We start from the raw sequence: 19,115 nt of genomic DNA, 5'->3' as shown, positions 1-19,115 counted from the left end.
CTTTCCTGTTCAGTGTTATATTTCTTTTATCCTTTGATTTAATTTTGTCATCTATCCTTCAAGATGGATTTGCCGCCCATTGTGTGTTAATGTGCAATTAATCATTAGCTGCTGTTCTCAAAAAAGATGCCAGGAATAAACAAAAAACAGCCTGGGCCACTTCTTCTTTCCCTAAATATCTAATTTCTTGTTGTTGGTGGGGTGAATCCATAAAACATTGTGTGGGGGCTGCACTCTCATTTTCCCCAACTCTGTGATCTCCATGTAACTCTTGTGATCCTCTAGATGCTTGTTATTAGACATTAGTTTTCAGGTTAATGACAAGATTCGCTGTTAGGATTGAGTGGTTCTTTGTTTAATTGTGGGTCTTCTGGGGAAGCAAATAAGTGATTGATTGCCTTGCTTTCTCTGCCAATAAAGCAAAATAAACCTCAGGAAGTTAATGCTAAGAATAAATTAATACTAATTATGAAATGTTTAGTGAGCTAGTCCAAACAAGGATAGCTTGTCTCTTTTTACTTCTTTTGGGTTTCTTTTGTCTTCACTTAATCTGCAGGGAGACAGAAGGGAAAGTTTTGTAAGCTTTCCCAAAAGTATCATAACTTCATTCTGCCTTTGCCTGCTTAGAATACGAGGGAGAAGGTAGAACATTAAAGTGCTGAAGTATCATTTTAGCTTTAAAAAAAAAACTCCCTTTTTTCTCTATTCCCCCACATGCTTTAAATTTAAATCTGATTAAATCTACATGTTTTGGCTTTAAAGGTGTTCTTGTAGGAAGTACAACAGGGTTGCATCCCCATAAATTTGTAAATTTTAAAGGGACACTGACAGTTTTAAAAGATACCTGTGTTTAAAAAAAAAAAACTTTGTGATGTGTGTTATCAGTAATATTGTATATTATTAAAAGCAAAAGAAGTTTGAAAATCTCATTTACTTTTCATCATTTCTGCTGTTTATTTACTTTTAGCCTCGACTGCTGTTATGGGTTTTTTTTCCAATGCACCACTATTGAAACAAATCCAAAGCCCCAAGTTTCATACAGGCATGATTTAACACTGCATGTCCTACCAAAGACAAGAATTGATAGATCTGTATTTATTGGAGTGCCAAACCATCATAATGGTTGGAACCATAAGCTATAAAGTTTTATGGAAATGTAGCATTATTATTATTATTGTTGTTGCTATTAATACACAGATAGACATCCTGTCAGATGCGTATTCAATCAGCTAGAAATAATAGACTCATTTTGCCCCATTATTATGGACATTATGTTCCATTTTCCATTTATAGATGAGATAAAGAAACTATACTGTGTATCATTGAGAAGGCTATAAATCATAAATATTACATATATCCACAAGGTAATCGGGAAAACTTTAAAAGAAAGTACTATTCAGTTGAGTTAAGTTTAAATGCCAACTCCATGGGCCAAAATTTTTAAAGCCCCTCTACACATCTTTCACTTTTCAGTCCCTAAAACATTCTTTCCACATGACACAGCATATTGCAGGGGCTGATTTGCAGGCAGTAGCTATTCCTCAGATGCTAATCATTCAGTCAGTCGGTAAGAATTTATTAAGCACCTACTACTGCCAAGCAGTGTGCTAGGTGCTGAAGATACAAATACAGTGAATGAAATAATACATGCTCAACATGAAAAAGAATTCAAAGTACCCCTTTTAAGTATCTGTGTTTAGATCTGTGTTATTATCTGCAAGTCTATGTTCTTAGGGACATTTTCTCTTTAGATTTTTATGTCTCCAGCTGCCTTTTACATGTCTCTTATACCTACCTTTCCTCTACCCAGCCAGTATGTACTAAAGAGATTTAAACTGATTTTAATTTTAGTCTTTGTAAAGCACACTTAAGATAGTTAATCCAGTAGTATAGGAAAAATAAATCACATAATGCATTCCAGAACCAAGTAAAAACTACTTTTATGTTTTACATACTACAGTTCCACTCTTTTGGAGAAGATAAATCAAGAATTAAATAAATCTGTTTGATCATGTTCCCCAGATATGGGTTCTCCCTCGGGGAAAAGACCCAGTTTTGCAGTATGAATAAGCGGGTTAATTTTTTTTTTCCCCATCCAAATTGCCTGATAGGATCATAACATCACCTAGACTCAATAGCATGGACAACCGTTTTCTCTACTTTGTCAGTAAAACCAGATCCTGGAACTAGAATTTCCTCCTTTGAGGGCCACTTGTGTCTCCTGTAGGCATGCCCAAGGTTACAACTGGAGTTCCTCTCCACTTCAGTGGTGGCTTGTTGTAATGGCAGTTAGCTCCTCAGAAAGGGAATGACAGCATATATACAAACTGAACCAAACCCTTCAGGAATAATGTCTGAAGGAGTCTGTGCATTTCACAATATTCTCAGATGATATTTGACTGCCTGGGTTTCATCAAAATATAACCCTAAGCATCGGTGTCTTATAACACAAAAGCCACCACCATTCACCCATCATTTGTCATCCAAAATATTTGAAAGCACACCCATTCAAAACAAAAAAGCAAAAAACAAAAAAACTGACTAGATACTCTAGAAACTTACATTCTAAGACAGATTGGGGAAGAAGGGAAGAGAGGGCAGGGAGACAGCAGACTGACTCAAATAGTTAAAATAAAAACGCTACTTTTGCCTGACTTTAGCTAGGTAATTATCGGTAGTATTACCTCAGTTCTTTGGCATACTATGACCTCTGAGACCTGGCTAAATGGCACCTTTTTAGAAACCAGGAGATCTCTGAACTTCTTGCTCTGTGCTCTTTGTGGGTGCAGTCCCTGATCCTGCTTTATATAACAAACTTCTCTGCACCTGAGTCCTCAGGATAAGTTATTGTTTCGCTTTCCCTGTCTCTCTGGCTGTTTAAACAGGCCAAACGAAAAAAGGTCACCAGTAATTCAGTCAACATCAGTACCTAAAATGGATAATTTCCAATCCTCTTCCCCAGCCCTCAACACTTGTCAAGGGATGGAGGATAAACCAAGGTGGACACCTTGGAAATATATTTTCAATTTATCTGTTTCATCTTAATCTCCAATGCATGAGGGAAATTTGCAGGTCAGTCTTTGCAGAGACCCTCACATGGTGCCAATCCAGAGATTTATGGACCTAAAGTATGTTTTAGTGATAAATCAATCCATCACTTCCATTTTGAGGAAATTCTATGAGGAGGATCCCAAGATGTCACTTTCCTCTTTTTCTTAACTTATTTTCTGATGTTTATATATTCTGAAGCATTTATCTAGCATGTTTCAAAAACTTTTCAGGCATAGCCGGTCACCTCTCTTCCCTAGTGCGTTAAAATTGTATTCTTTCTCTGGGTTCCAGGAGAAGAGAGACGCTTCACAATTTAAACTGGGCATCACTGACCCTCATGTGTGTATGTGGGCCCCTTATTTAGAGTGGCCAATAAATCTGGGTTGGTATGATTTATGTTGTGTTTGCTCTATGTACACGTTGCAAAGGCTTCCCTCTTCCTCCCCAGTAATTCCCCCAACCTGCTTTTCCATTGTTTTATTTTTACACCCATTCTCACATTCCTAAGTTTAGCGTTTTAAAAAATAATAAATAAATAAAATATTATTTCCCTTTTTTAAGAGGGAAAAAATATTTTATTTTATTTTTTAACCAAACCTAAATTTGGGGCCTAAACCACATGACAGTGTCCCTTTAAAATATAGGCCACTGCCCCTCGACTGGCATTTCTAGGGGAAAGTGTGGAAAAGCATTATCTTAACTATGAAATTCTACTTCTTAATGTTTGAATTTTCCACACTGGTGTCTGTTGGATCGATGAGGAGATAGCCGAGTCATCAAAGATGTCCACAGAAGTGAACGCTTAAACCAGACAGAAGTATTTCAACCTTCTAGTTTCAGGCATTTGTATCATAAATTTTCCCTCAGTGGTTAAGAAAGTCCCATTCATTGGAAAGATTTATTTTTGTTTTTAATTTTTCCTCATTTGTTTATTTATTTCCTTATTTTTTGTGGGAAGAAACTTGGTTTGATTTTTCCTTACATCTTGCCAGGTGGTTTTCTCCATTTCATTTTTACAAAGTTCTTTTTACCCCCATTTTATTTTTATTTTTCTCTCCAACCCATACACCTTCCCTTCCTTCCCTTTCCCCTCCCCCCTGTCTAGGGAAAACATTGCAGCCCCTCCCCTCAGGCTGTGAGAGGGGCAGGCAGTCCTGGTTCCTCTCATGTGAACGCCAGTTGAGGCTCCATGAACCTGCTGCAGAAGGTACTCTACCAGTACTGCTCTCTCCTCTCTCCCTAGACACCAAGCACATCACGTCAGAGATGTACCCAGTCTCCATTATCCACTCAGTCTGGGGTATAGCAGGGTTGGACACTCCAGCTGTCCAAGGGTGGGAGGGCTACATTTGTCTATCTGCTATTTGCCCCATAGTGTTCTTTGATTCCCAAGATGTTTACCTTCCATCCGATATTTTAAATCGTTTTGCTTTATTTCTTTTTTTAACTTCTAGATTGATCTGGTAGAAGTGGGTAGAGGGTAAAGTAGTCAGTATGAAGCAAGACTTGGGAGAACTCATCCTTCCAACTGATGTAGTTAAGCAGCTTTATCAGCAAGCACTTTCCCCAGTATGCCCCTTATTTCCTGAAGTGCAGTTATCTTCTGAAAAGTGACAGCCAAGGTTATGAAGGCCAGTTGGATTTGTTCCATCTCTCACTGGCTTCTGCAGTTACAAACCCCAAGTCCACAACTAGAGAAGATGGATTGGCCCGGGTCTCCAGTACTAAAACTTTCATTCCAGCCCTAAGTATCTGGCCTCATCCTTTTCATTGCCAATCATTTTAATAAAGATGATGGCTTGATTAAGTATTATCAAGTTTGGTAAACCGCAACTAGCCAGAAGGTTATGTAAATGATTGAGGAATTTACGAACCTAGGTCAGCAGCAATATTAGCATCACAGCTGTCATTCTAAATTTATGGGATCCCTGTAGAGTTCAGGAACACTAGATAAAGCAAACTACCAAGTGAATGCTAGTCTTTATCTGGGTTCTCTCCCCTTACCTTCGTTATGAGAAGATATGAATTTCTAAGGAGAGTAAAGCAAATATGGCCCAAAAAGAGAAATAAAGCCCATTCATAGCCAGCTGCTTTTTGGATCTTAATTGGACTTTAAGAAATCAAGATAATGAGATACCACTTTTTAACACCTAAAGGAACTAGTCATCAAGAAGATGTGGAGAAGGATTGCTTTTCTAAGACAGCTACATTTTAACACTGACATTTTGTCCATCTGCTTTATTTTCTTTTAGTAGCATAGAAAACCAAATGCTTAGCTCATCAGATCTTAATGCATCACTGAGAAGAGGCATGCCAACCTAGGTAAAAACAAAGCTCTCATTCTGCTTTTTCTTTCTTCTCAGGTCCAGAAGGGGCAAACCTCTTTATTTATCACCTTCCACAGGAGTTTGGAGACCAGGACATTCTGCAAATGTTCATGCCTTTTGGAAATGTTATCTCTGCTAAAGTCTTCATTGACAAACAGACCAATCTGAGCAAGTGCTTTGGTACGTAGAAGAAACCAAGCGAGATGACTGCAATTTCTTCCCAAGACAGAAGGCATGGAAAGGCTGATAAATAGGTTTTAAAACACAGAATAGAATCTTCCCTGAGTTTTGGATATTTCCCAATTTTCCACATTGTCTATGTATAAAAGCATTGTTACACAGTAGGACCACACACTTTGAAGTCAAGAGATTTGGGTTCAAGTTCCAGCTCTGCCATTCTCAAGCTCCTTGACCTTGGGCAAATTATTTAAACTCTTTGGGCCTCAGTTTCCTCATCTGTAAAATAAGAGTTTAACTGGATAGAATTGCTAAAATCTGACAGATGTGGCAGACAAATGTAACTAATTTATTAATTATGCCTTATGTTAGCAAATTCAATTTAGTGTGTTATTCTTATCAAAAAATATCTAATTATTCTCCATTGTACAGTAATAACTACATTTTAAACTCTATAGATTTAACCCAACATAATATTGTATTAAAATGCCAAGAGTAATATCAATGGCTCACAGTGCTTTATCTAGCGTTCTTGAACTCTAAAGGGATCCCATAAATTTTGAATACCAGCTGTAATGCTAATATTGCTGCTGACCTAGGTTCATAAATTCCTCAATCATTTATATAACCTCTTGGCTAGCTGTGGTTTATCAAACTTCATAATACTTGGTCAAGCCATGATCTTTATTACAATGGTTGGCAGTGAAGAGGATAAGGCCAGATACTTAGGGTTGGAATGCTTCTTAAACTGTGGGTTGCAACCCCACCTGGGGCTGTGAAAAATTTGGCAACATTAAGAGGTTTCTGACCATGGGATGACCAAAAATTCATTAAAGATCAAATGCATAATGAATCGGAGGTGTTTTCTGGCAGTGCTTGCCCATGTTTCATCACGCAGGACTTCCCTGCAGCCTTGGTTCTGAACACAAAACATGCACACTTTGCACTGCACGTGCTCTCAGGCCACAAAACCACAAATGTTGCCAAACCACCAAGTAGAAAAAGTTTTAAGAAGCCCTGAACTAAATGACCTGTAAGATTCATGCCCATTCTAGTTTCGTGTAAAGTCTTTGTATGGACAAAGTAGCTCAGTGAAATATGGATAGAATTGCTAAAATCTGACAGATGTGGCAAACAAATGTAACTAATTTATTAATTATGCCTTATGTTAGCAAATTCTATTAGTGCATTATTCTTCCTTATCAAAAAATATCTAATTATTCTCCATTGTACAGTAATAACTACATTTTAAACTCTATAGATTTAACCCAACATAATATCATATTAAAATGCCAAGAGTAATATTAATGGCTCACATTTCTGCACTTTGATGTTTACAAAGTGTTTTCCTCGAAACAACCTGCAGATCACCCAAGTATTATCATTCCCATTTTAGAGATGAGGGTGCTGAGGCTCCAGGAGGTTAAGGAATTTTCCCATTATCATATAGCTAGTCATAATTGTCAGAGGCAGGACTCAAGGCCAGGCCTCCAGACCCCACATCCCATGCCTTTCCCATTAGACCATATTGCTTCTCAGCTTTGTAGAATGTTCTGTAATCTATGCTGACACAGAGTGGCAACACAGACATTTTGTCCCTGATGAGTGACTAATTGAGATCTACTTATTATCCAGGTATTATGATGATGGGTGCTTGATATTATTAAACCAAGATTACTGAATCAAATCAAAAGATCTGAGATTTCATCCCATGGCTTCCATGTAACTAGCCATGTGACCAGTGGCAAGTCACCTGTTGAATGAATGGAAAAGCTTTTATTAAATGCTTACTATGTGCAAAGGATAAGAGGGGAAGGGACCAATCATTTATTAAGCACCTATTACCATGTGCCAGGCATCATGCAAAGAGCTTTACAAATATTATTTCATTTGCCCAACATTGGGAATACAAATAGAAAAGTAGGAACAGTCTCTGCTGTCACTGAATTTAAATTCTAGTTGGGGATATAAGACATATACATTTCAGCTGCAAGCCAGATGGAAAGATCCCATAGTTCTGCAACTTTCTGACCCTCTGTTTTTCCCATCTTTAAAAGGAGCATATTAATGCTTACTATCTAATTCAGAGGAAAATGCTTCATTACCTCTAAAGTTCTATAGAAATGGAAGTTATTCTTATGAAGTAGTTTGTTAAACCAGCAGACTGAATCATGCCTTACCCCCATACACAGTCGTGTAGACTAACCATATCTCACATAATGCCAGGTAAAAATCATGGAAAGGAAAATAAATGGCAGATAAAAAGTTGGGATAGGACCTACACTATGTATTAGAATCTTAATCCAGAAAGATAATATTTAAGTCTCCTACATGCTTTTAGGGTGGAGAATGGGGGTGATGAATTCTATTGGCTCCAGTGAATTAATGCTGCCTCAGAGGATGTTATCCTTTCACCTGGGAGTAATTTTTTCACTTAGCAAAATCTAAACCATGTGAAATTAAAAAATTGGAGGGGTGGGGGAAGGAAAAAAAATTACATTATTATATATTTAAAAGGAGTGACAAGTTGAACATAATAGATTTGCAGTTTCACATACAATCATCTTTTTTTTAGTCTGTTATAGAAATTCTCACCTTATTTCATAATTTCAGAATAAAATATATTTTTTAAAATTTCTGTTAATTAGAAAAATAACCAAATGTAACAACTTGATAGTGGAAGATGTCATTGTACATTGTCAGGGGGTGATACCCAGCAGCATAGAACAGTTATGATATGACCAAGAGATTAATAAGTACAGATAGAAAGAGAACCGTATGAAGTAGAGGGTAAAACCGGAGGGAATTCTTAAAGAGCAAAAGGATATCTTACTATTTTTCCTAAACTGGTAATGGGTAGCCAGTCCAAAGCAATGGCTTTCGCTTCCGAGATTCCATTCTCATTACACCTCACTGATGTCCATGCTATCATCCAGGAAAGCCTGAGAGCTCTCTGGTGAGGGCAGTTAGGTATGTCAGGTACATAAAGCCACTACTTTTATTCTATCAGAGAAGCTATCAGTATGGGCCCATTACATTACTGTTACTCCTTTAGCAAACAGACCAACCCTGTTGTAACTGTTCCTCCGAGATGAAGGGTAACAGGAGTCAAAATGTTTGTAAGACATGTGAGATATATTAAGGCAAGCCCCTAAGGTGGCTAAGCAGTGCTCTGCAAGAGATCACCAGGTATGTGCTGGCCTGGTGAGGCGTAGGAGAGAGTAGTGTCTTGGGTGTCTTGGAGATGGATTTATTGTGGTTTTAGAAAACCATGAAATATTTCCTTCCTTTTCCATCCTTACCAAGGTCACTGTGATCATACAGTCCATAGCTGTTGCTTCTATCACAGGTTGTGTTTTCAGATTGTATTTGTTCATAAGCTCTTTGAGGGAGGAGATGGCTTCACATCAAGCCCTCCAGTGCCCGGGACATAGCAAGCTCCGAATACATGCTTGTTAAATTGAATGTAAGCAAATGTTTCACCTTCCTGTACTCCAGTAGAGATGCCATCTTGTGGTCTCATTCTTTGGATATCTTGCCAGACAGAAGGCAAAAAGAAGGGGAACAGAGGAGTAATGAATGGGAAGTTGGAGTTAAAGAGAATTAGTTGGTCCAGAATTCTGGGCTGTTGGGTAATAGAGCATGAAAACTGGCTGGTCCAGAATTACCTTAGGGAACTCAGCTATTGGGTGATAGAACAATTCATATCTTAACGTCGTCACCTTTATGACCTGAGGAAAGTCAGAGAATAGGCATTTATGTAGCACCTACTATGTGCTAGGCACTGTACTAAATGCTTTTACAAATATCTTATTTGACTCTCACACCAATACTGTGAAGTAGGTGCTATTATTATTCCCTTTTTGTAGTTGAGGAAACTGAGCTAACTGGAGGTTAAGTGACTTGCCCAGGATTACACAATTATTAGTAGGAGTCTGAGGCTGGATTTGAACTCAGATCTTCCAGACTTCCAGAACCAATATTCTATCTACTCTGCCACCAGCAATGCTTTTTCATATGATGTTACCTTGAGTTATTTTTAGATCCAATTAAATAAGTTTGCAGCAGATGTTAGAACAAACTATCGACAGAGTTCTGATTTCTTATACTTTTGTTTCTTTACAGAACCACTGGTATTTTTAATTTGGGGTCTTCTCTTGAATAACAGCCCTCATCCTTTTTTTTAAATTTTTTTTAATTAATCTTATAAGGTCATTGGATTGCCTCATAGAGAGGTTAAAGGCTATATGCACACAAACCAGTTTTCCTCAGTTCAGTTGTAGGGGGGAGGGAGGAAATTTAATTCAGACAACTGCTTTTGGAGTGTGTTTTGTCGTTGCTACCGCTTTGTGTTTTGGTTGGGAGAGAAAGGATATGTCTCCATGATACCAAAGAATGAACCTGACTAGATTTTTCACCAGTTATTTCAGTGTCATCTGGATAGCCAAATTAAATCCTGTGGCTAAGCAGAACAATGTGCAGATATGTCATTTAAACTTGAAAAACTGTCTGTACCCCTTACCGATTGCAATTACAAAATGTTAGCGAGAACGTAAAGTGCTATCTATTCTAACCTGTGTTTTTCTTCGGCTCTCTTCTCCTCACCCCTTCATTCCCTGTCTCCCTACCTTTTTCTTATATTTTCCAGGTTTTGTTAGCTATGACAATCCTGTCTCTGCACAAGCTGCTATCCAAGCTATGAATGGCTTTCAGATTGGCATGAAACGCTTGAAGGTCCAGCTGAAGCGTTCCAAAAATGACAGCAAACCTTACTGATCTTAACCCCAGAAGCTCACTGCTCTTATTTTAGCTTTCTTAGGGTAAGTCCCATGAGCCAGCCTGTTCTCCACAGGGAAGGCAAAGGAGGACCATATTGCCAACTTTCACCAAGAGAGACAGTTATTTTTACATAAACGCCTCCATTCCCCTACCCACCCACCACCCACCCAACTCGCCATTATTAAAACTTGGGCTACTTCTTTCCTACGAGTAAATTCCTCCAGTTGTGCTACTGTATTCTCTTTTGTTTTGCGACTTTAATTGTTTTTTTTCATTCTTTTATTTTTTAAAGAAAAACACACAAAAAATAAATGACATCTTGAAAAGTTAGAAGACAAACAAACTCAAATGTGCAATTTAACTCTGAAACCACTGGTGCCCTTGAGAGCACTGGCTAGGAATATTCATGGCTGTCTGTCTGGACCTTAGAAAGGGCACCAGCAGTTTAGAGTTTAATGTGGTGGCCTAGAGTGAGAGCAAAGCCAAGAGAAGCACTTATTCAAAATTAAGCAAACAAACAAAAAAAAAAGTCTTTCCACTACATGAGTTCATTATAGTAAGAAGGATTTTATTTTAGGGTTCAAAGAACATGAGATATATTGGTCAAATTATTACATTGGTTGTCTTTACCATTGTTTTTTATTTTAGTTTTTAGAAAGGATTAATGTAAAAAAGATTTAGAGGATCTGTTTCTTAAAGCTACAGGGTTTAAAAAAATAAAATAAAAATGAGTGAAAATACTTGATGTTTCTTGACAGATAAATTTAATAATAATAAATACATAAATAAATACATAAATAAATAAAAAAGAAAGCCACAGGCCTGTAAATTTTATTTGTAAAAAAAGCACTTCTATTTTTATACAAAATTTTTACTGCCTCAGAAATAATGGAAGTTATTTATTGCCTATTGTTAACTTATTGGATACCTAAAGAGCAGTTCTCTGTGCTAGCTAGATCCTTTTGAAGTAGTCTATAGAGTACTCGTGCCAGGAATGGGCTTTTTTTCACCGTTGAACCCTAGACCTAAAAGTTCATGCTTTTTCCTCTTGTTGTTTGTATGTCTGGTTATTTTATTTGTAGTTTCCATTATCTAGTTTAAAGTTCAGCTGTCTGACTTTCCCCCTTATGTTAACATTTGTTGACACTGGTCCCTTCCCCCTTCCCCTGCACCCCCAAACAACCGAATCCATCCCCCCTTCTTGCTCTCTCTGGATGGATTCTCTTGGGGTTTTCATTGTGCTGTGGACACAGATTGTAAGAAATGCAAATTATGTGAATGGCTCCTAGACTCCCTGAGTTAAGATTTGCATTAGTTTTCTCCGGCACCCATAAAAGTGATTTTGTTTCTGCTGCATAGATTTCTGTGTAACTTTTTACTCTTCCTTGTTTTTTCCCTAGACATCTTCATGCCCGTTAGTTCATCGTTTGCCTAGCATGTCCCTGTGGCGTCTCAAAAAAAAAAAAAAAGTTTCATCGTCCCGTCATTGTTTCTGATGTCTTTCTGACCTCACATCATATTTGGTTCTCCTACTGACCTTTGAAATTTGCATGTGACCTCATCTAGCTATGAATTCTGGGAAGTCAATGTGAAAAACATTGCTGCATTCATGCAAGACTGAAATTTATTATTAGACAAATTAATTCTAGAAGAAAAAAAACCTGTGGCAAAGTGTTTCTTTCTTTCTTAATTTTTTTTTCTTTTCGTAAAAAAAAAAAACCAGACTTGAAAGTATTATACAGGGATTGGCATTCTTCCCGGTCACTGGTAACAATAGCAATATGTGTCCAGGGACACAGAATGTTGGTTTCTAACAGACTACTTCCAAAAACAGTTTGAGAAAAAAAAACTGTCTGATTTTAAGTCTCTAGAGGTCTGTAATCGTTTTTACATTTTTCAGGCAGTGTAAAGTTTTTTGATAAGGCCATTTTAGGTGGCTCACTTTCTCATTAAGATATATATATATAGAACCACTTTTTGTAGATTAGTATAAGAAAATATTTACCCTGTTTTGGGGCAAATGCTACCTATTTGTGTCACCTTTTGCTGAACTGACTCACAGTTAGACAATCCATGGTTTAATGCACATGAAATTACCTATATTTTATACTGTTCCAATGTACAGGAGAAAGGTTACTGTAAACTGTGTTACGTTGGTGCTTCTGTGAATTAAGTTGTGGTTTCATCATGAGTCTTCTGGTCTTAAGTGTTCTATGTTGATAAGACAAGTTTAAAAATTTGGTTTACTTGAACAAAATAAAAAAAGAGTTTCAAAAAAATTGTTTGCTTAAAAAAAAATTTCATGTGAGGAAAAAAAAAACCTATTCCAGAATAAGTTTTGTGTTGGCTTGTGAAGCATTGATGTCATTTTTTTATTGTGGACAATTTAGGTGTGTTTGTGTTCAGCAAAATGTGATCTGTTTTTTTTTCTTTTAAAGAAAAAAAAAAACAGTGAAAATATATAGTGCCAAATTCCAAAGGTACTTCCTTCCTAGAGCTTCAGTGTGTTTCTTGTGAGAAGTAATTTGATAACATGGGTATTTTATTATGTGTTTTGTATAAATCCCTAATATTAAAAAAAAAGAGGTTAAAAAGTTTGTTAACTTGCTATCCTGTGGTCTTGTTGCCTGAAATTGTTATTGTTTGTTATTTCTCTTTGATGTTTTTTGTAAGACATTGTATAAGTGCCCATGTCTCACTTTTTTAACCACTCTGCACATCAATGCTGTGAAGGCAGACCTCACAATGTATTTTCTTCATAATATTATGGAAACCTCTAAGGTGAGAAAGTTTTGAACTTTTAACCCTTTCTACCCAGAGCTGTCTGGAATGTTGGTACCTTTGATACATCCACCATTTTATTGTTGGGTTTGTTTGGGGGTGTTTCTGTTAGGTCATTTCCTCCTCCTGCCATTTCCCCTTCCCCCCATATAACTGATTTTTTTTTGTGGGGGTTTTGATTTGATTTTTTATTTGTTTGTTTTTTAAACATGGTTGAAATCTACAAGAAGGAAAAAAAAATCCACAGGGCAGATCTGAAGGGTAAAACCAATAGTGTTTAACTACTCTCCAAAATTCCCCCCCTTCATTTTTTTTCCTTTCACTTTTAAGGACTTCTTTCTTTTTTAATCTTCTCAGAGAGCTCTAAATGTGCTGCTGTAACTTGCTGTTCAGTATTAAATAACAACAGTTTCTTACTGATTCTCTCCTCCCCTTGTCCCATTCCCTCAAGAAAATGGTGAATTTTAGCACCTAATGATATATATTTTTTTCCAATTTGCTTTTGAAATCAAATGTGGTGGTGCATTCTGGCCGAGAACTTTTTAATGTGCACTGCAATTTAAACTACTTTTTAAACAAACATTTCCTGGATAACGTTTACAATCGGCCATTGTGCTGGGATTGTCTGAGCCCTCTGGGTATGGCCTATATGTGCAGAGTACCCAGAATCTGAAACTGGTAGCCCTTTCACTGCCTTTCTCATGTTAGTTTGTTGGACTAAGTGCATCTGAGGAGACTGTACAAGCAGAACTCACTTCTCATTACTGACACACACACACAGAAAACAAAAATTGCCAACCAAATACCCATCAGCATTAATTACCTGCTGCCTGTTTTTCTAAAGTGCCATATTTCTTTTTATAAAATCAAACACAGACATCATAAGGTCTTGACAAGACTGAAGGCCGTAACAATCACCAAATGCAAAGCCCTTTCTGAAAAAAAATATAAAACAGGTCATTGGCATCTTCTCTGTGGCTGGGTACAATGCTGGTGACCTTCCTTCTCTTCCCCTCTCTGATTCACTCACCCCTTTCAGTTTAATATGAACGGATTGTGATAGCCCTGAGGTGGAAAGGACTAGCCTCTCATGATGCAAAAAAAAAAAAAAAAAGAAAGAAAAAAACAGAAAAAAAACAGAAAAAAAGAAAAAAAGTTTCCTTCTTATAGCACATGCACTTATGATGAAATGATTTTTATTATCCTCACACGTGTTTACTACTGCTGGGGCCTTCCTTCATCCTTTGAGGGCTATTTGTACTTCCTGCAGCAATCTGCTTAATAACAAAACAGATCGCACATATGTCTCTCATATATATCTATATACGGGGTGTGTGTATATACATATATATAAAACACAAGAGAACTTCATTTGAATCTTAGACTGTTTCACTCAGAATCTCCTCATTTGTCAACCACATAAATTTCCAAAGTTTTTTTTTTCCAATTTCTTCAGCAAAAACTGTCCCTGTCCCCTTTTAGTCCTTCTTCCACCTTCCTCTCTCCCAGAGTGGACTGAGCACTATTGAGGAGAAAGTTGAGGGTGAGCACTTTTAGTTGAGCATTTATTATTTTGCAGGCAACCAAGATATGGTAGGTTTGGTGGAAATGTCTGTCCCCCTTCCCCCTTTTATTTGTATGTGTTGTCTTTGGTAAGCAAGTTATCCCTCCTTAGTGAGAAATCGTCCTCCGGTTTACTTTGACTCAGAATATCAAAAGGAAAAGCTGCAAGGGTGCAAAGGGCCTATGCCAGAAGGAAAAACAAAACAAAACAGGGAAATTGCTTTTTTTTTTAAATAAAAAATTAAATGTAGAGAATAGTAGTTTTTAAATTAAATTAGAGACTTGCAATGAAATGGCAATCCTCAAAGGCATAAATAAGTTCATCTTTCTTTCACCATAGGGGTTATAGTTCTTTGGCTTGTGCTACTCTGGAACCATTTTACTGTTTCTGTTTTTATTATCTTAAGTGCTAATTAACAACAAGAAGAAAAAAAAACCTGTAGTTTCATTACCTTTTTGGATAATGTCATACAAAAAAAATGTATTTGTGTTTTTTTTGTGCTGTGAAAAATTGTTGTTTGTAGATTAATAATATGATCATCTTGTTTAGAATTACAAAATAGTTTTTTAAGTATTGTCTGAGAAAAGCCAAAGTTAATGCAACCTAGTGGAAACTGTAAGACCATTTGAGTATTGTTTCTGTTTTATTGATGCATTTGGATTTTGTTGTTTGATGGAATTTGAGCCAAAAAAAAAATGCAGGCTTTCCTATTTCTACAACTGATTGTACTTATGCATTTTGTACCAGTGGAACTTTTTATACTGGAGATTAAAAAAAAAAAAGGAAACTTTTGTGGCTTACTCTAGTGGGCCCCCTGACCATGACTGATTTTGAGTTTGATTTCTGGTTGGTAGAAAGAAAGTTGGTTTTCTTTTGAGAATTAAAAACTTTGGCTTGCTTTCTTTTTTTCCCTTTGCTTATATCTAGCGTTAGAATTTTGTCTTTTAAAAAGCGGTAAGTTTCACTTTTTATTCTGTATTGTGCAGTTACACAATAAGGTAATTAGAATTAGGAGTACTCAGTCACTTTAAGTGGATAAATGTATCAGTTAAAACTTTAGGGGTTTGCTTTTTTGCTGTTTAGATCAAAGTTTTTTCTGATTCTTCTGTCCTCATTGTGAACATAACCGTGTAGTTGAAACAGTCAAACTTATTTTTGTAACGTATGTTATTGTGTGATGCAGTTTTTTGCTTCTGTCTCCAATATTAAACCATTTTCCTAATACTTGTCTCTCTCTGCGTGTTGTATTGTTGGTGGTCATTATATGTTGGTAATACATCTGCACACCTCACTGTTTCACGTCCCTGTTTTTTTTCTATTTGTTGTGTATAAAAGATACAGTCGATTCCACCTAAGTGAATATCTGATTTTGGGAAAAGGAGGAACTGTGCACTTTAGCTTTCCTCGGTTTATTTCTGTACCACAGCCCATTTCAGCTTCTGGGCCTAGACTTGTTATTTTTTTTCTTTATTAACAGTTGGTCTATGGGTTCACTTAAGTAACTATCTACAGAGTTATATTTGCCAAGGCAAATATCAGTCATCTGATTACAGAAGAGCGCTCTCTCTCTCTCTCTCTCTCTCTCTCTCTCTCTCTCTCTCTCTCTCTCTCTCTCTCTCTCTCTCTCTCTCTCTCTCTCTCTCTCTCTCTCTCTCTCTCTCTCTCTCTCTCTCTCTCTCTCTCTCCCCCTTCCTTTCCCCCTCTCCTTTCTCTCCCTCTCTTCTTTTCTCCCTCTCTCCTTTGGTCTTTCCCTGTTGTGCAAACACAACCTATCCCAAAATGTAGAAAGTCAGTCTCTGATGTCAAGTGAATTCACCTGTGAAACTCAAAACAGCACCTATCCATTCTAACAAGTCATAACAACATGCATTTAGAAAATTAGAATTGAAAAGGACCTGAGTGATCTAGTCCAGCCCTTTTTCCCCCACTGCTTAGGTAAGGAGCCGGAGGCCCCGACACCAGGGAGTGATTTGAGCCCAGATCTTCTGACTCAAGCCTAGTGTTCTTTTTTCCATATTCTATCTTCTGCTCTACCTGCTAGCTCTGTGTAAAACTTCAGAAAACTTGAGAGAAGAGAAGGAGCAGCCCTGATATTTCTTCTAATTGTACACTAGTCTCTTGGCATTTGATGAAAGTCAACTTTTTTTTAGGAATAACATTTTAAGTAGAAGTGAGAGACCTGGGGGTGGGGTGGGAGGTGGGGGGAGGAAGCTCACTAGCTAAGAGACATGCATATATATGTATAAATCCACAAATATGTATGTGTAGTCATAAGAAATACAGGTGTTGCCAATCCATCAATTAGTAGATAGATATAAAAATAATTTTTTAAGAAGGGAGCAGCTTTAGTTACTAAGGCTAATGGAGACAATCTTTCCTCAGTACTCGAACTTTCTGATTTAAAAGGGGCCAAGTCGGTCATAGTCATCACTGGATATGATAAAGTCCAAACGGAATTTTAAAAGTGTAACAAAAACACACACTTTTTTTGTCTCCCCCTCCACTCCCCAACATACACATTTTTATAGCTGGTGTCAGATATAGATGTTTACAGTGTCACGCCCTGGCTAACAGAGATCTAAAGCTTTAAACACCTTCCTTTCCACCCCTCGCCTCTCCCAAAATCTAATCAAAACTCACTCAAGAGTGCTCTCTGGAACTTAAGCCACAAAACCCGTTCCCCATTCTCTCTCCATCTCTTAATGCTCAGGAATCTGATCGTTTTTTTCAAAGTGCTCTTAAGAGGTTCCATCAATTCTAGTCCCTCTTGTATCTCTCTCCTTCCAATTTCTCTGACGCACAATCTCTGGAGGAAGTTAGCCTACTCCTAAGGCCCCTAGCCCACGGCCAGTGAGATGATCCCCTCCACAGCCCTCGGACCTCAGAGGCTCTCTGGGGTCCAGGTCAGGGAGCCATTTTAGCATTCTCTGGAAGCTCAAAGGTTGAGAGCCCTGGTGGAGTGGGGAAAGGGGGCTTCTTCCTATAAGCCTAACACACCCCAATGGGCCATTACTTCTGCCAGCTCCAACCCAACTCAGCTGGGAGCTAATCAGTAGACTTCAGATTTCTAGGCAAAGTTTCTGCTTACAATCTTACTATGGCTTTCAGAAGCCCTTAGAAGTTTTATGAAGATCCACTGCCTATGTTAGCAGGGAAGGGATGACTGAGTATGTGATTTTTACCTTATTTTATTTTTTTAAATAATTTTCTTTCAAGATGCAGCTTTAAAAATAAAAGATCTACTGTCTGCCAACATACAAAGAGATTCTGTGCTAGAGTTTAAAAAGAAGGAAAAAAAAGCCAATTCATTTAAAAATAACTTCTCCACAAAAGGGGAAGGAAAAGTTAGTTACCTAAAGTGATAATGGTTGTATAGTAAAGTCCTTGCTTTAAATTCATTTTTTAAAAAAATTTCAATTATGTAAAACACCTTTGTGGTGTAAGCAAAATGTTTCTTTGTTCGCTGTGCGTGGACCATCTTGGGAAACGATAGAGTTGTCACCAGACTTACCTTGCCGATAGAAATTACTTCTGCCCAGTCCCCAGCCATTAAACTCGATCCAAGGAGCTGGTGACTGTTAGCTCACAGGCTAGGAAAACAGTCAACACGAATGTACTGTGAATCGTTCCTGATAAGTGAATAAAACATTGTGACCAAACAATCAGCTTATTCACTTATCAGGAATCGACTGTTCTGCTAATTCGCTAACTGTTTTCGTTCTTCATCTTTGTTGTAGTTCACTATTTTTGCTGTGTTCTGTTCTTCCTCTCATGCGCTAGCAAAATCACTAGGAATATATCTTCGTGTGACCATGAAACGTTATATTGAGTGAAAATGATATCTTAACAAAATCTATGCACTTGCTATCAGGAACACAATACTGGATGTGTCTTATATATATTGAACTATATAGTACTCGATTTCTTAAATAAAGCTTAAGAAAGGACTCTGTTGTCTGTAAAATTAATGTGAAGATTTTTTTTAAAAAAAAACATTTCTAGAGATTGTTTTGTGTTAAATCTTTGGGGATGCAGAGTTTACATTTTTTTCTTTGAATTTACATGTATCTGTGGCTTTATGGCTCAATCCTCAATAAATTGGCTTTGGAAACAAGATGGAGTGAGGGAGGTTTATCCTACTGCTTTGTAGCAAGATCTAGCTGGAAAGCCATCCCCTTATTAGTGAGAATGGTGTGTCTCTGTCCAAAGCAAGAGATACCACTTCTGCAAATAACAGAACAAAGTAATTCCTAGACTTACAAAGAACCACTTGAAAGTATCTGAATTTTGCCCTAACCTAGAAAAATCCAGCTGTGTTTCTGAATATGATCTCTTTGGGGGTGGATGAAGAATGGAAAAAAGAAGTTTCTAGAATAATGCTGGTTTACATCAGTGCCTAGTCAAAGTGAGGTGAAACTCTAAAAGTATAGCCAGCT

At 37.3% G+C, this 19,115-nt stretch overlaps 1 protein-coding gene across 16 annotated transcripts in view; it reads left to right on the top strand.

The window, feature by feature from the left end:
- The window catches only part of CELF2 (CUGBP Elav-like family member 2), a 1,000,575-nt gene extending 981,949 nt beyond the window's left edge, over window positions 1–18,626 (top strand). For 14 of the 16 annotated variants that reach the window (XM_078154853.1, XM_078154848.1, XM_078154841.1 and 11 more), the window contains 3 exons: window positions 5,415–5,558; window positions 10,204–10,375; window positions 11,735–18,626. In XM_078154853.1, the coding sequence (XP_078010979.1) occupies window positions 5,415–5,558; window positions 10,204–10,331 (272 nt within the window). In that variant the 3' untranslated portion in view covers window positions 10,332–10,375; window positions 11,735–18,626. Of the gene's footprint in view, window positions 1–13; window positions 930–5,414; window positions 5,559–10,203; window positions 10,376–11,734 lie in introns of those variants that run through there. The other 2 variants (XM_078154846.1, XM_078154857.1) reach the window with 2 other exon arrangements.
- The last annotated feature ends 489 nt before the right edge of the window (window positions 18,627–19,115 follow it).

Source organism: Phascolarctos cinereus, unplaced genomic scaffold, assembly GCF_003287225.1.
Source record: "Phascolarctos cinereus isolate Bilbo 61053 unplaced genomic scaffold, phaCin_HiC Scaffold_1;HRSCAF=81, whole genome shotgun sequence".
Classification (NCBI taxonomy): domain Eukaryota; kingdom Metazoa; phylum Chordata; class Mammalia; order Diprotodontia; family Phascolarctidae; genus Phascolarctos; species Phascolarctos cinereus.
The sequence above is the reverse complement of the archived record's forward strand: the minus strand, read 5'-3'. Positions and strand labels throughout refer to the sequence as shown.